The 18,078-nt window shown below is 37.7% G+C and overlaps 2 protein-coding genes across 4 annotated transcripts in view; one reads left to right on the forward strand and one right to left on the reverse strand.

Moving 5' to 3' along the window:
• Positions 1-1,002: 1,002 nt before the first annotated feature.
• On the reverse strand, positions 1,003-17,020 carry LOC144657234 (epithelial sodium channel subunit alpha-like). Of its 3 annotated transcripts, none has more exons than XM_078517658.1 (13): positions 16,975-17,020; positions 12,700-13,004; positions 11,044-11,146; positions 8,876-9,086; positions 8,001-8,131; positions 5,566-5,729; positions 5,106-5,213; positions 4,156-4,267; positions 3,638-3,710; positions 3,209-3,266; positions 2,253-2,311; positions 2,018-2,093; positions 1,003-1,689 (listed from the first exon to the last, which is right to left on the reverse strand). In XM_078517658.1, the coding sequence occupies exons 2-13, from the start codon at positions 12,958-12,960 to the stop codon at positions 1,504-1,506; spliced, it is 1,542 nt and encodes a 513-aa protein (XP_078373784.1). In that variant the 5' UTR covers positions 12,961-13,004; positions 16,975-17,020; the 3' UTR covers positions 1,003-1,503. The 3 variants fall into 3 exon arrangements, with proteins under 3 accessions (XP_078373784.1, XP_078373858.1, XP_078373707.1); XM_078517732.1 differs by having other exon boundaries at positions 2,078-2,093; positions 8,876-9,089; XM_078517581.1 differs by having other exon boundaries at positions 8,876-9,089.
• Positions 14,197-18,078, forward strand: part of LOC144655786 (epithelial sodium channel subunit alpha-like) — a 45,934-nt gene continuing 42,052 nt past the window's right edge. Inside the window, exon 1 of the mRNA XM_078516032.1 lies at positions 14,197-14,240. Coding sequence (XP_078372158.1) covers positions 14,234-14,240 — 7 coding nt within the window. The 5' untranslated portion in view covers positions 14,197-14,233. The remainder of the gene's footprint in view (positions 14,241-18,078) is intronic.

Here is an 18,078-nt window from a genome sequence, read left to right on the forward strand (position 1 = left end):
GTTTACCATAAGTATTAAGCTTTTTTTAACTTATAAAGCAGCATATCTGCTTATTGAGATATTGTTATAAATGCTACCATTTGTGTTAAGCAGCATTATCTGCTTATTGAGATATCGTTATATTATAAATGTTACCATCAGTTTTAAGCTGTTGGACTTAAAAGCAGCATGTCTGCTTATTGAGACATTTTTATAGTTGTTACCATTAGTGCCAAGCTGGCATATGCTATTTGAAGCATTTTCGTGTTCGTTTTTTTGCTAATTTTCATTACTGATCTGTTTGTTAAATGGGCTTAGACTATCATATTTAATTTTTAATTTTTATGAGGTAAATAAACCATGGGAGGAGACAAAGTGCTCCGTAAGGTTGCCCCTTTTTTCCTATAGGGTCAGCTTTCCTGGTAGAGTGGGCCCCCCCAGTACTAGTGTTGTTGTTGTTGGTTGTTGTGATGGTTCCCAGGGGGTATGGAGATTAGCTAGAGGTTCCCAGTAGCCTGGGAACCAAGGTATGTTGTTGTGGTTGTTTCCAGGGGGGCTGGGAATTAGGCCTCCAGTAACCTGGCAACCAGGTTGATTATGTTGTTCTGGTTTATTCCCAGGGGGCCTTGGGATAAGGAACCCAGAAAGAGGATTAGGACCTAAACCTCTTGTTGCCAACCAGCTGACCTTTGTTACCCTGCGTGATTCCTATTGGCAACTCGAGCACTTCATCTCCTACCCCTTTTCTCCCATACAACTTGTCCTTATCTTGTTTTGATTTCATGGATTGGGAGCATTAATGTTTGGTATGGAAGTTCTCCAGTGGGCCACAACATGCTTGGAGAAACAGTATAAAAAGGCTTTGCAAAGACACAGAAATCGAGGGCTTATTCACTAACCATTAGGCTATGAGGAACAACCCCAACCTTAGTTTTTTTATAGAACAAACAGAGCACAGAGATCTAAAAACTTTACAAAAGTACCATCGACCAGATTGAGTTTTCAGAAAAAAAAATCACTTTATTTAAGTATCAATGTATTAAACATGGCTGTGCTAATTGAGGACACTGTAAATAAGTAACAAATATTGCAAACAGAATAGAATTTTGTAAAAAATCCTCCCTTGCAGGAGGTTGACCAATGGGCTATTAACAAAGCGCGAAGAAGTTAAATTACATGAAATTACATCTTCAAAATTGCATTTGGGAAATTTGCGAAAACCTCAAGCGATCATTCGAACGGTTTTAACTTCAGTGTTGTAATTCCAAAAGTAAAGTAATCACTTAGCCAAACGAAAAGGCCGTAGGCTATCCAGCAATTACATAAAATACATGCATGAAGCCGGCGCGAAGCGCGGGAAAATGTGTGGAAAAGGTCACGATTGGTTTTGTTTCTGATTAGTTGAGAGATTTTTAAACCAATCACGGAGCGTAATAATGCGAAACTAAAACAAATGCGAATTGCTTTCGACACTCAACTCTAATCCTTCTGATCTGTCCTCAGCCCTACACGAGTGCTTGTTTTTTAATAAGTTTGCGCGCTGTTTTCTTTCGGCTTCACATTAACCACTCGATCTTTCTTCTTGGAGTACGTTTTGAAGATTGTAATGAGGAAAGTCGCGATAAGTTCCAATAGCTCTGCGATTGTTAACGCTGAGATTCCGATCCACATTCCCATCAGTCCTCCGATATCAGAGAGAAAGCTTGCGCTCTGTTGAAAGATAAATCATGAAATTGCAATAATTTATTCTTAACATACAACTTTACACAAATAACACAAGCGACGGTTTCCAACCACCATGAAGAAATTGTTCGGTAAAGTACTGATATGTTAGGGGGACGCCTGTTTGAAATGATAACAGGTCAAAACGTTTGCGTTGATCAATATGGAAACGAAATTCTGCACTCGTCTGCAATCATGATCGCGGGATCGCAGAGGATAGGATCATTTTCTAGCCGTTCCGGTGCCCACGTACGGTTTTGGTGGCATGAAGCGGCTAGGAATATTATAACACTGTCTTTATGTCTCAACTACCTACCGTATACGCGTATTCTTCTTCAATCACTTCATAGTTTAATTCTCCATAGTAGACCTTTACCTTTAGAAAATGTTCACTGCAATAGAACAGAGACATACAAACGAGAGATAAACAAACAAAAACAAACAAACAAACAAACAAACAGACAAACAGACGCACAGAAAAGCCAGCAGTCAGTCAGAAAAAAAGATACAGGAATAACTGCCTGTTACAGTTTGATAATAACGGTTTTCACCTTGTTTCTTTGGAGTGATTACCACCAACCTTGTCCCCTATCTCGGCATCAAGCGTGCTCTGAAAATGAATATATCTATTATATTTAAAAGCTGTTTAATTGAAAAGAATGTAACCTTCGATATCAGTTAACGAGACTAAAGGGCTTGAAAATTGATTTGAGCCATAAAATCATTTTTCTTTTTGATAGATAGTCACTGTTATATAAAATGGCCCCCCTTCTTCATCGAAAATTTTTACATTGCCTAGACCGTTTATCGTGAATGCCGTTATTAGTATGGGTTGACTGCATTAGTAACCAATAAGCCGTTGGGTTGAAGTTTATAACAAAGTAGGGGGGTCCGGGGGCATGCTCCCCCAAGAAAATTTGAATTTTCAGAACCTCAGGAATGTTATTTTGGACATTCTGGCAAGATCTTAAATTATTACAGAAGCTCTCATTGCAGCACTTAAAAGTATAATTATTTTCAGTGACCCCCCCCCCCCCCTTACTGACCATATTTTTTTGCCTGACCCCGCCATTGAAGCCATATTTTTTTTGCATGTGTTCTAGATCCAAAGTGCATGTGTTCTAGATCCAAAGTGTTCTAGATCCACTTGCCCGCGGCTCGTGAATCCACAACACTTTGACAATGTTATGACGAAATTTATCATCAATAAGAGGACAGACACATAAAAAACTGACCTCAATTTGTTAAATAGTTAGGAGAAGTTGATTAAATACTAATATACTCCCTCATTGTATTGGCGTTCAGATTATTTTTGTTGTCAGCTACATGCCTAAAGTTTTTAAGGAGAATAAGATGCTAATGAATGAATGTATGAATCAATAAAAAAGTATTAATGATTAATCTCTTGTTCGACTTATCCCCAAAATGAAAGGAATAAAGGCAACAAATTAAACTCATTTTAATATGTTGTCTCTGAGTGGCAATTAAATTTTAATATATTTGATACCTTATACTGACTGGAGGGCCATTTTGCCAGGGATACCGTTGTTTTGAACCCTTCTTCCCTTTAAAAGGAAAGTAAGCAAAGACCATTACTTTACATTGCTTTTCGTATCATGAAATATAAAAATTAAAAATTAAAAAAAAGTTGGATATACCAGGAGTATTGCTTTCTCTTCTGGAAAAGATGCTTGTACATGGAAAGTTACTTTTAGCGTTTAGTCAAATTGTATTGCCTCAAAAAGTTGCGGTACCCTTTTATACTACTGGATGGCGAGAAGTAATGTACGAATAAAGATATTGGCCAATAACAAAACACAAGGACCATAATGGATAAGATCTCGAAAAGAAGTCATACCGTAACAGAGCAATATACCACCAAAACTTTAAGACGTCCAGCAAAGTAAGCATTTGATAAAAATGTACAAAAGCCTACCTGCATCTCTCTTGGCAAAACTCATTACAGCTTCCGTTGTCATATTCCTCGAAAACAGTGTTGACGCATTTTACTGTAAAAGAAGAATTATGGTTTTGTACTATGACCGCGGGACCTTGTTGAATTTGTAGCCGCTTGGAGCTTGCGCCTGCTATCATGAAAAAAAGGCCATTGTTCCAACCACCACCCCCTACCCCATCAAAAAGGTTGTAATGCAAAGACCGTTTTATACTAGAGACGTGTTACCTGTCTGGATGAGATTTGGCAAACATTTTGTTGTTCGTCTGGTTATACGTCTCCAGTATAAAGACGGGCACAGGACGAGTCTTTAAAGACGAATTACGAGAGGTAGCTCGGCTAGACGTGTTACTGACGCGTCTTGTGCTCTTCTTTATGCTAGAGACGAATTACCAAACGAACACCAAATTGTTTGCCGAAGCTCGTCCAGACGAGTAACACGTCTTTAGTATAAAAACGGCCAAATATACCATCACGACTAAAGCAAAACAGTAGCTTACCTACAGAACTGTTTTCACTTTTGCATACGGGCTTGCCATCGTACTTCAGCATGTGCATGATACACCCACATCTGTTCTCCATCATTGAGGCCAAGCACGACACCTTACAAGCCTGGATATAGCACAAAATCAAGTTCCTTTAACAAATGATAAATTCAGTGCATCGTCTTCACTCTCTGTCTTTTGAGCTGGGCGTAATGTGAAAATAGTGCATGCAATATTAATGAAGACCATTACCATTGAAGGAAAAAAATCAAATTCTCTTCCTAATCCACATTCTATTTTTTTTAAAAAAAACTCTCAATTCAACTAGTTGGTTAGAGCGCCCAACCGGTATCTGGGAGACCATGGGTTCGATTCCCGTCGGAGACTCAGAATTTTTCTTCGTCCCATGCTCGTGTCATGTTGAATACTTCATCTTCATTATTTATTACCGAGCTTAACATTCACCATCTTTATTATTTACTACAAACTTGATGAATTCGGCATTGCTGATCCTAGCAGTATGCAGGACGCGTATCACTTATCAACCTAGTAAAATGGCCCAGCTCACAACGAGTCTCTAGTAGCTCAGTTGCTTAGAGCGTCCAACCGGTATCTGGGAGGCCATGGGTTCGATTCTCGTCGGGGACTCAGAATTTTTTCTTTGTCCCATGTTCGTGTCATGTTGAATACTTCATCTTCATTATTTATTACCGAGCTTAAAATTTACCATCTTTATTATTTACTTTCACTTTAAACATTATTTAATTCCCTATTTAGTTTTCTCATGTTATCGTTCATCTTATTATTTCAATTTGATTCTAATTTATCTTGACTCGAGGAATTTAGAATTTGACAAGAAAACGCTGTTTAGATTATAGCACAGCGCGCGGAAAACTTAGTTTGTAATTATAATCTGATAATGCCAAGGCGCTTTTACCAACAGAGAGAGAGACTCATAAACTTACCATGGTCGTGTAAGTAATGTTGTATCGCGAAAACATGCTGTTGTCGAACTGATCAGTTCTGGCTTCACAGCTGTTGTTTTCAAATGGATCAAGTCTTCCAATAATAACCTGTTCAATAACCAAGGTAAATACAATGTCAGAGCTTATTGTAATATTTATTGACCATTTTCAGATTTTAAATTCTTTTAGTACCGTTAGCTTATCAAAACCTTAAGCCAGGGTCCGATTGTTGAGAGCACGGTTTGAATAGTGAATAGTTTACTACTATTAAGGTTAATTGGCATATAACAGTGTATGTCGAAGAAAGCTTTGTTCCTTATTAATTTATTTTCATGATTCGTACCTTTGTCCTTCTTCCAACATTTTGAGGGAAATGAGACTCCGATCACTATCTGGCTAAACAATTATTTCCCCTAGATGTTATATGAAATATAGGAACACAAAGAAATGAAAATTCTACCTTGCGAAGCTGAATGGCTGTAGAAAAACCAGGAGATACACTCATTCCTTGTTCATAAGGGAAGGGCATCTCTTTCTGTACTCCGATCAAAACCCGAACACCAGCTTCTTGAGAAAGTTGACTCACATACTCATTCTGCTCAATATTTATTTCTAGGGTCAAACCTGAAAGAAGAGATCAACTCTATTTATTTGAGCTATAGCTAGCTATGACGGACATTTTCTAGTTTTCTGGCATAAGACCTCATTTAGAATAACCTAAGATATGCACTTTTTATCTTGAGAACAATTAACAATTATTCTTTGAAATCGAGGTGAATAGTGATAGAATATTCTGCCGCTATTCACCGAGATTTCAAAGAATATTAATAATTGTTTTAGTATATACACACGAAGTGATCTCAACAACAAGCGATCTCAAAGTTTTCAGAAGGAAACCATTTAAAGTCGATTTAATTGACCTCTCAATTCATGCGTGGAAAACGTACATATAAGCGGCAATAAACGACATGCGCGAAACAGTTTACAGAATCTTCAAACATGGCAAATCTAGTTAATCTTCGATAAAATCCTCGTCACAATCTAGCAAAATGGTCCTTTAACACCTCTCAAACCTGCAATAAATAAAATAAATAAATAAAAAGTATTTTTATAGCGCCAAAATCAACTAATTGCTCATGGCGCTTTAATCTTTAATGTTAATGCAATTAACTTTAATGTTTTGCAATCTGATCAAAAACCTGCTTGCAAAACATTTTGACCGTTGAATCAAAGCTTTTGAAGTTCACTTGAATTGAAAATTGAAAAAGCAGTTGGCGAAGGATCCACCTGAAAGTTTGGATTATAAGCTTACTGAATGTCTGCAGAACTGTGGTGAAAACTGGATGTTTTCTTGCTCAAAGACTTTTTCCTGAATATTTGTGGAGGATCTTGGATGAATAAAACTTGATGTTGCTGCCGATAAATCTGCGGTATTCATTTCTGCCGATGCCTGGCGAAGAGCGACTTCACGGTAAGCAATTGTTTATCGTTTTAGTACTCGAGTTGTGTGGACATTGTGCTGCAGATTGCGAAATATGTAGTCTTCTCTTACTTTGAAAACCATCAGGCCAAATTTCTTAGCCTTTTTTTGTCTTTTCTGGTTCAGCATCTTCTTGTATTCTTAGTATTCGCGATTCAGAAACGCCGGCGAAACGCGAGTTTACGCCGGCCATTTTGTTTCAGTTTGGATCAAGCATTATTCACTCCGTAGGGAGTGAATAATGCTCATTAGCCCGAGATAGCGAACCAATCAGATTGCTTGAAACACCAAGATCACTGAGTGTGTATATACTAATAAAGATTATTATAATTATTATTAAAAATAAAAATAAAAAAAATAAATATGTGTTTATAGTGGTCATGCACTTAGCTTCATATCTCAACGAGATAGCTAGTTTACAGGCATGCCACTGAAACAGAGGAAATAAATAATTTATAAATGAACATAACATTAAAAACCCCAACTGGCAGGAGGCAGACCAGTTGGCTATATACAAAGCGTGGTCGAGGATTTCAGTGAACTCAGGGCAACCGAGAAACAAATCCAGCTAGAGGCAAGGGCAGGTCTCGAACCGGTGACCTCCGGATTACAACACCAGCGCCCTAAACAACTCGGCCACGCTTACTGTAACTCTGAAATCACCCATCATTGAATTAAGACTGATCTGTTTAGCCAGATAGTGATTGGGAGTGCATGGTTGGAAGGAACATGTGGTGGTGCGCTTTAGATTTAAAGAAACCTATACTTTTACCTGATTTACAGTATGGTATTTAGCTCCGTTTTACATTGGCAAAGTTTTTATGTGCAGCCTAATGTCGTTGCCAGATCTAAACGTATGGCCCATTCTAGTCTATAGCTGATATCTCTTCGTTCGGATTCCAAATGTGGTTTACCCAATTTAAACCTAGATTAAGGAGGCTGACAGCAGTTTCCCGCTCTTATAGTTTGATGGGTCAGTGCTACAAATATTCATCAGTGACCGATACCAAAATGATATCAAACCAATGCCCAGTCACTGGTACACAAATTGCGTTGTTGACTTGACGTCACTGGTTACCATAGTAACAGTAATACCTGTAAAAACACCCTTATTTTTCACTATAAGTTCTTATAACCTAAAAACGAGTCTGGTAAACCCCATTTGGTAATGTTCAATGATAATTAGCACGTAAAGATACAACTTTTTGCAAAGTTAAAAAAAAATTCTAGGAGCGGTCTCAGAGCCACCTTAAATGTTTGAAAAGTTAGTCGGTTTAAATGTACTTCTCTCCAAAAGTGTCGATACATTTTTACTACCTGGCCAATATCGTAAAAACAAACATACAAAAACGGTGAAGTTATGTGTTCTGATCCTAAAGAGAAGCCTAGCATTTTTCTTTTACGTTAAAACTTACCAAAACCAGGTTGTGATGAATTCAAGACATTCATTTGTGATCCATTTGCATCCAGTCCTTTGTTGAAGGTGTAGCAATTACCATAACGATTATGCCAAAATTGGGTCCAAAATTTTTTCATGTCACCCTCCCTGCAATGAGACATAATGTCCATAACAGTGACACAGTATTCTTATTGTAATGGCTTAGGATAATAATTCGAATAACAGTCCTCGATCAAACTGGCCCCCTCGAATTTAAAGGTTTGTTTTAGTACATTAAACGTAAAAATGTAATTAGGTTAACCTAGTGTGAAGCACCAACCAGTGAAACAAGGCAAGACCACAACACCGGGAACTCCGTGCCCTACACTTTGTGATAGGTGGAAAAAAAAATCATATGTATTCCTTAAGCTAGATTAAATTTTTAAAAATAGCAAAACCCGTGTTAGATACTACATTTATAGAAGTTATATTCATCTGCTATATTATTGTTAGTTTTTAACATATGGGGATCTTCTTTAAAAAAGCTCAGTAGAGCTTGCTAAGATCTCCAGTCATTATATATTAATATTTTTAGCAGATATATGACATTTCTGTAAATTAGAAATACAATGGACGAATAAAGTATACAAATAGGTGTGTGGGTTCTTTAACGTCCCCTGCTGACCAGAAGAAGATGCAGAAGACGGGACCTTCGGTTTATCTTTCTTATCCGAGAAGACTAGAATATCTAACCATTTGCAGATGTCATTCCTCAGTTATTTTAAGACCCTGAGTGTTGGTCTGGGAGTAGAACCCGAGACCTCCCGCACAACAGTCCGGAGCTCTACCACCTGAGCTAACATGTCTGCGGTCTATCGTTTTATTTGAAGAAATGATGGTAATTCTACTTACAAACACTCCAAGTTGTTGAAGTGGCAGGTTAATATCATGTCGTCTATTTGATGCCCATAACTCTTAAGCTCTTCTTCTGGCATCTCAGCAAGGTTTTGAACGACAACTTGAATCAGTTTTTCTGTTTCTGGAAGGTCCTCAATATTCGGCACGACTTGATTTCCACTTGAGCCAAGAGTGGTTCGCTGTTTTGATGATGTATTCCGTTTTGCTCCTTTTACAAGAAGAAGAAATTGTTAAAAAAACTCTAAAAACAATCTAACCCCCCCCCCTCCACCACCTCTAGTACGGCTACCTCTTGCAAGCGGCCACAGGAGGTTCGAGAAATTGAGGATTCAACTATATTCCTGATATTTGATGTTCGTTAGTGATTATTGGTCGTGTCACTTGACACTTGACTCTGAAGATGACTTCCGCTCAGGTTGACGAAACGTCAGTCACCAACAATAGTTCTTCTCAGAACTACTATCACCCAGACGATCACACTATACTACCAACTACTATAATATTGTAACTTTGAAATAGCAGTGGACGCGCTAAAAGCTCTTAGAATTATATGATATGTTTAAAGAAAGCATTTTTAGGTATACGGACGTATTTGTGCATGGATTAAACCTTTTAAACTTTTACAGGCTGTGACTCAAAATTTAGACCCCTTTGTGTTCTGACCTCTTAAAAGCGACCACCACATAATCAAGACCATCAATTCCCTGTGAACAATTTCCTGTTACTCTCGATTGGGGAAATTTATTAACAAATAAAGAAGCCTCGACTGTGCTCTGTTCTATTGCAAAGCACGCAGGAAGAGGCTAGAGCACGAAGCGAATAGAAGTGGCGTCAGCGTACACCTGTACTCTGATAATGTACGCAACAATTAGCCAATAACAAAACTTGTTAGAATGGTTAAAAGAATTTGATTGGTTAAATAAGACATCAGCTGTCAACAGCTGTCAAACCATCAAGTTTGAAACCATCAAAGTTCAGAAATCCACAAGCTGAAAATGTCAAGTGGAATCCGAATTTTAACACGAGTCCTTGAAGTTCTTAGGACTTTCAGTACAACACAGGATAGAAAGGTAATGAAAACCGGCTGAATTCTGGCCCATGAAAACTTGCACGTTGTTAACTTGACAACTACAAAAACAAACTGCTCAAAGCTTGTGGCTGGTACTTCACAAAACGTGTCCGTGCGGCGTGTTTCGCGAATCATTTACAACCATCGGATTCAAGGGAAAAATTAGAGTCGGCTGTTGTGGTTGCTGTGGCCTTCCATTCACTGCACTGGAAAGGATAAAGGAACAGGATTGTCTTCCTGAATTGCATTGGAGGTTTTTAATTTCTGGACGTCTGCTGCTGGAATGACAGGTAAACTTGTGTTCGATGTTTTCTTTGTTTTCGCGCTTGTTCAATTTTTTCTAACTTTGCAGCAGCTTGTTTGAAGCTTGAAATTCAACTACTTTTGCAATAAAAATTCCTAGGTTTAGGGGTGGATTGTTTTGGTGTCTCTCGATAGCGTTGCGAAATCCAAGAAGCGATGACCTTGAGTAAAGTTCACCGTCTTTTGTTCGAGCTTCGGCGTAGAATTTACCGAGGTTGTTGTCTAGCTTCTTTGTTGGTTATTTCGTGAAGGTTTCTGGCAATTTTTCTTTCACGGCACCAAGCTGTTTTGAAAACGCCAGAAAAAATTATTCAGTATATATATGAAGTCTGAGTCAACAACTCAGATAGCCCATTTTGTACTATCTTTCGTGTTTTTCGTTTCTGCTTTCGTTATAATGCCTTCAATTTCGGCCTTGACTTGTTTACAAATCTTTGGTTGGTTGTTTTGTTGTTAAGCTTATTTTCCGGCTCGGTGTTTTTTTTCCGTAACTTGTACCGAAATTTCACTTTCTATCGCCGTGCAATTAGTGCTGTTAGGAACAGGACGTTTTAAATTAACTGACGCTAAAAGCTCGTTTTCATTCTCGTTTTTCAGGTCAAAGAAGATGTCAGGGTCAAGACAAAACCCGAGAAAGACGTTCGGGAATAGTGGTCGGCCATTTGGGTCGATGGCGTGACATTTCCTCCGTACATCTGGACTCTGATAAAGTACACTGTTTCAGCCAATCAGAGCGTGCGTTATATGAAAACTTAATTATAATGTGATATAACACATAGTGTACACTTACGTCCACCTAATACTTCAGGATACTTTGTTAGGATGTTATTTGGAAACTTTGAATGGCGAATCATGTTTAGATTGCAGATGGTAACTTGAGGAAAGGCAAGTTTCTGAAAGAGCATACAAAATATAATATCAGTAAATAAGAAAAATTGCAAGATTAACTTCTCTGTTCCTTCCTTCCTTCTTTCTTTCTCATCTATATACTTATAATTAACGCTTTAAGCTCTAATATCATATATGGTATTTAATAATGCGCGGAATACTGAAGTGGTATTGATTGTGGGCGTGATTTTTGAAAAGTACGAGAGTCAAGGCTTCGGATGTGGTAGGAACTTAAAGTATGACATTTAACAATAAGACGGCAAGCTTGAGGTTTCTATCGGCTGTTAGTATAATTTCCAGAGGTGAATTCAATTCTGATTGGTCGAGAAGCTCGGACTATGTCGCAATATTCACCGCGCTAGGCGGTGAATATGGCATCCCAAGGTTTGGCTACTAAGCCATGCCACGTTTGCCATCCAGGCCAGTGAACATGGCGGCATTTGCTGAATGAAAATTTCTCTCATTTAAAAGAAATAACTCCAAGTCCTGGATATTTAAAACATTGGGAATTTTGCAAATTAACTACCAAGGCTTTTGGACCGAAAATATTTTCAAGAGACGGTTTTCCAGGCATTACAACTGATCGTAAGCATGGTGGTTTTGAAGATCGCTCGTGGCCATGTACTCAGACAGATCGACTGTCAAAACATTGTTTAGTTCTCTTCTCACTGGAGCTAGTACATGTACTTTTGAGAGGATTCACACAATTGCTCAGAAGTCACCAACGATTAAACAAAGGTACCTGATATCTATCTTTTTCGTAGTGTTTGTTTTGTTCCGTTTTATTGCTAAAACGTGTGTGTTAATTACAATTTCAATCGATGAATTAAACTGGTTTACACGTATGCAAGCGAGCACTTGTATTTGTTGTTTTCGTGTTTTTTTTTCATTGTTATGTTGCAGTTTTTGTTATTCACCTCTGAAAATTATACTAAAATAATTATTCGCCTCAGGCTCAGTGATTATTGTTGAATAATCCTCTAGACTTCGTCTCGGGGATTATCCAACAATAATCACTTCGCCTTCTGCGAATAATTGTTAATTAGAACGCCCTTGCATAGCCTATCAGATTGCGAGCTAACCTAATAGTCGGTCACTGCAGGGGCACCCAACGGGAAAATTTTACTGTAGGTGTCGGAACACCGTTTTTACGGCATAAGTGTCGCTTTTGTGCGATTTAAAGCAATGTTCTTGAACGCTAAGAAAAGTGTATCTCTTCGGATTCGCTAGCTGAACTTTCAATCTTCAGAAATTTTTAGGAAACGAAATATAATTACCCGAATTTACGAGCCGCTATTGCCTTCTCGAAAATCGTAGCTGGCCTTTTTTTGTACCGAAAACGACATTTTTTTCTCTCCGAAAACAACAGACATTACTTTTCCCATGCCACGAAAGTTTGGGCTGGAAAACTTCCAGTTTTTCGTCCCAACTTTAATCCGAAAATCGCAGGTGATTATAGGTCTTCCGAACAGATATTCACCGAAACGGTCTGTTGGGTGCTCCTATCACTGGGTTTTGCTAATCAACGTTAAAAAAACTCTGTTACAAGCAAATTTACCTCATCGTGACCAATACTAGTTCTAGTTTTCAGCGGCTTGGACATGTACTGCTGCGTGATAACATATAGCTGCTGTGTAAATGTGCCAAACGCCAGAGCGCACACAAATAGCCAGAAAAATCTGTGAAGTCGTGATTCGGCGTCAACTACTCGTCCATAACCATGTGCAGTGGTGTAACCAAAGCATTTCAGAACATTTGTTTTTAACTGAGATAATAGCCCGTGTCCGACGTCAGGAGTCGACTTAGACACTGCTGACATGTCTGGATGTCTTTACTGCGATGCCAATGCCCTTCTTGTTACATCTATAGTGAAAAGAAAAAGAAACTAATAGTTTCTCTGAAACTTTTTTAACCTCTCATAATAAAACGACTGATTGAAATAAAATAAACAACCTGTGTAAAACGGGATTCTCCGAGCAGGTGCACAAGAACAACAACAACAGTCCGCCATTTTACAATTACCTAAAGGCAGTAAAACTGCCAGCCGAAAACGCCGTATTTTTAAACATTCATAATCTCAGGGAATCCCTTTTTTACAGATATTTTTATTTTTTCAAAAAGAAACCAAAATAACGTAATCGTACCAGCCATAACTACAAGAAAGAAATCCTTATATTAAGATGAAATGAAAAAGATAGACAATGTTTTGATGAATTTAGAACCATTTCTCGAACCTCTGGATCCAAAACTGGTTTTTGTTCCATAGGTTAAATACTGCAATTTTGGAACTCCTCAATTTCTTGAACCTATTTTTTTCTCCGGTAGAACGTCTTGAAATCAGGATTGCACTGTTTTAACATTAGAACCTTTCGTGATGGGACACCGTGGGGTCCTCGCTCGTACAACTGCCCGCTTACAGGAGGTTGACAACCTTATAACACCGTAAGGGGAAGGGATATAGAGGACAATACTGGAAGGTTTAGATAGCCCTACCTTAGTAAATGGACAGTTGCGTCCTTGACGACTAATAAATATGCAATTTTGTATAAATAACAGACATATGTGCTGGCTGAATGAGATCGCGTGTCTTTGTTGGCGTTAATATAATTTTCAGCTCATACTCCCAACTGACTAACAAGCATTTTAACTTCGTTAATATAATTGGCTTTGATTGTAAAATTATGGACACTGCTGAGAGGGCGCCCTACAATGAATGAAAATGTATATTGAAATTTTTTTTGGAGTCAAGAAGCCAGCATGGAGGTAAAAAACCCTATCAAAAGTTGGAAACCGCGACTAAATCGAAACCGAATTCGCGTTGACCAGGCTTTCAAATTTTTATTGTTTCCATTTTTTTTTTCATTTTTCTGGAAGGTGGATCGAGCGCCATGCAGCAGGATCGATGTCTGTATGATATCGGTACAGACTTTTGTGGAGTTTGACAAGCACCGAATAAACGAATCAAATATTATTAGAGAGCAGCCTTAAACAAAGTCATATGCTTTTCTTTTTTTATTTAGAGGGCAGAGCGATGCAACTGAATACAGCCCAAAAGGCGCAAATCGACCCAGAAACCTCGCCGGAAAGAAAAAATGCTCAGTGAGTGAAGCGACGTAACACGTTTTTTCCTTTATTATTTCATTTTTTCAATATAAGCGTTCTCTCTATATAAATCTTAATATCATATTATAGGAAAATAACGCTCGTGTTAATAAGGTACATTTGAAATTAGCGCGAATTGGAGGAAAACTTGCTCCTGAATAAAGGAAATTAACACGAAAGAGGAGGTTAATTGTTAAAATGGAGGCAATTAAGTGGATTAACCCAAGGTAGCGCAGTTTGAGGTAACAACAAGAACAATTTCTTTATCATTGAATGTGTCTGGCATAAATAACAGGACAGGACCCAGAATGCGGGGTAATATTAACAGGAATTAAGGTCGAGGAAATTAACAAGGACAAAATTAACGCGAATTTTTACAATTCGCATTAATTTCATGGGACAAAAATTTCCTATAATAAGGTATTTCGTGTCACATATAACCACATACAACAGATACTTAACAAATCGACCACATTTTCCGTGGTCTACACTCTTATAGACCATAGAAATGACGTCAGAAAATGTTCAAAACTCAAGTAATACCACGAGCCGTTAGGCGAGTGGTTTTACTGCAAAGTTTTGGACATTTTATGGCGTCATTTCAATGGTCTATAAGAGTGTAGACCATGGAAAAATATGGTCGATTTGTTTTATACCATAACAAACTCGAACAAGTATTTATCAAAAGTTATGCCTGACCGTGAAGAAACTTCGCCGGTGGGACGTAAAGATTCCTGCCCGACATTTAAAAACGACAATAATACAAAAGAAGATGGACAAGAATTCAAAGAATAACAATTTTAATTACCTTTTATTCTCTCGTTGAGTGTGTGCCAATCGCTAGAAGCTGGCAAGATTTTTGTTTTTAAATAATCAACACAACCTATTGACAGCAGAAGTCCATTTACAACACAACAGTATGCCTAAAAGTGACTAACTAACTTAACTTAAAGAAGCTGGCAAGATGATTTTTCTTTCTGAAGATCTTGTTAGCGCTCGTTCACTGAACGTCGACTGTCAGTTCGCTGAGTCCGCTGTTGGTTCGCTAGCACCGTTCTTCTCAGTTAGAAAAAAATTCAAAAGCCTGGTAAATTTTCTTTCGACACATCACCTGAGTAGAAGTTCAATCCTGAATTCCGAAAACAAATGCGTCCTTGATTCAAACAAAACAAGATGAAAATTGCTTTCAGTTCGCTTTCATCCATAGAAACCAAACTTACACATTTCTAGCCCGCGCGTGTGCGTGGCGTGATCTGACGTCACTTTCATGGTCTATACTCTCATCGACCATAACTTTGGACCAATCAGCGCGCGAGAATTCTCTCGGTTATGGTATAATAATATATCGAGCTTGGCTACCTATGGTCTACATGTAACACTGCTTGACTGCTGTACCCTGCAACAACTCTTTTTGTAAATCTGCAGATTAATTAATTGCTTTTTCTTGCTTTTAGATAAATGGCAAGCATAACAACTTTATATTAAAATGGTGCAATTAAACCTGCAACTAAATCATTTTCATTTCATAAAGACCAGTAAAATGACTTCAGGCTTCAATGGTCAAAGTGATAAATCTTTGTAATTTTGAAATTTGTTGAAACCTATATTCACGGGTTGGCCAAGTAATTAAGTTCCTCCCCACTTTTACCTGAAGTTACAGCTGCCAAATTGAGGGATTTCTGTAGTCAAAATAAAAACGTAAAATGAAACTAGTGTTTACAAAATTTACATTTCCTTTAATAAAGCCCCAAATTGCCGCAAATCGTTGAATGAATTTTTCAAAGCAATCATTTTTTACGAATAAGAAATCTCCATGTTTTCGAAAATTGCGAGAGCCATCATACACTTTCCTAAAACAGACCTGCAGTGTACAATGTCATACTAGATTATTTGAAAAATATTTTAAGTGTAAATATTAGGCAGTTACACATATTCAGACGACATGTTGGGCTGCAGATAGATGCGTAAATGCGACGGAGAACTTCCATGTTTGTTAGATATTGACTATTGCAAGCTAACAAGCAACTTAAACAACATCGAGAGAAAATTCTTTATACATGTTAGGGCCTCTTTACATGAGAGTTTTCGTCCCGGGATGAATTCATCTCGGTGTCTGGTCATTTTCTTGTTTCTGTTTACATGATGATACATGATTTCCCGGGATGATTTCACTGGGATAAAATGTCATCCCGGGATGAAACGTGACGAAAAACCCCATGTAAACAGTCCTTCCCGGGATGAAATGTAATGTTATGTAAGCACGGGCGAGATGAATTCAACTCGGGCGGGACGACTTATTCCGGGATGAACAAGCTCATGTATAAAATGATTTTTTTTTTCATCCCCGGACGAAATTCATCCCGGGACGAAACTCATCTCGGCTCTCATGTAAAGAGGCTCGTAGACAGACAAACACAAAAATAAGGTAAAACAAGGGAAGACTTATAATTGATAAAACAGTTAGACGAAAAATGTTGCTGTGTTCACCCACGAAAATCCATGAATCACACAATGATTTTTACGGTTTGAGTGTATAATTTCGTCATGTGCTTCATGTGTGAATCTAAACCCAACAGAGGTTGTTTTCAAAATAAGTAATACTTAGCTTTTTACTTTTTGTTTGCTTAAAACTGCAATTAAAACTATTCTGATAGTCTGTTTTAATGACAGTTAGAGTAATTTAAATTCCCTCTGAATAAGTTCTAAAAGAAGAAAGCTGTTAGGCACTTACCGTTACATCGAGGATAGCGGCTTAGGATCTGCAAGTCCGATGTATAGCGAGTTGAAGGGAATCAATAATTAATAGAGAATACATCAACGCTTTATCTCCTTTAAGACTGCATTGGTAATGGTTAAATGTCGCTAGCTTCATACTGTGTTTAAAAAATAGAAATGCACATTGTTTTGTTTCATCTATTTGCCTGAGTAATCATGACGAATCAGTTCGGACTCTTGCTATGGTCACACGCGACCTTCATTTTTTAGTGCATGTCAATCATCTCCGCCTCTTATGCGGGAGCCATTTAATACTCGCTTGTATCCAGTCTGAAGAATCTATAAATTCTGTATTCGAATCTTTTTGTTACATAACTTTCTTGCTGTTATATAACTTGCTGTTGAATAACTTTACGTTTTGTTTTCTACACGTGTAGATTTGTCAGATATTTTTGTGGTCATTTATGCAAACATGCAAAACTGTATATGAACCCAGAAAATTTTTTTATTATAAATTCGAATGATGGGGATGTACTGAAATATATTGAATTTCGCTGCATTAACTAAGCGATTACCTATGATAAGTGCCCAAAATAAGTAGGATAATTTATAATGGAATAGCTTTAACTACGGGAAAAAGTACAGACATTAACATTTGCAAATTTCCACCTGTCGAAGAAATGCCGTTACAAATAGAACATTGAAGATTTCGAAGAATTCTTGAAGCCTTTCTCGTCAAATTTGTTCGTCCAGATGTAGGATGTATTCTATGACAGAATATTTAATACATTTTCGAGTTTGGAGTTGACTGAGTGAAGTTCGCTTTCTTTGTTCTGAAGGTCGCGGATCGCGCGTGATTAACAACCGCAGGAGTTTGTTTTACTGTAAAATACACTGACAACATTGAAATATTGTCTATAGCAAGAGAGAGAATTACATTTTTGGAAAAGTCAAATGGTAAAGGACAAGGACAAACGCTGTTTAGCTGTATCGAGTTAGTGTTCCTATCTACGAGTTTTTATTTTCATGGGTATCCGTTGAACTCCCATACAACTCTTGTATGAAAATAACTCTAGTATTAAAATATGAAAATAACGAGCTTAGCTTGTCGACTGATGAC

The sequence above is a fragment of the Oculina patagonica genome, chromosome 1, assembly GCF_052425735.1.
Source record: "Oculina patagonica isolate OP01 chromosome 1, crgOcupat, whole genome shotgun sequence".
NCBI classification, from domain to species: domain Eukaryota; kingdom Metazoa; phylum Cnidaria; class Anthozoa; order Scleractinia; family Oculinidae; genus Oculina; species Oculina patagonica.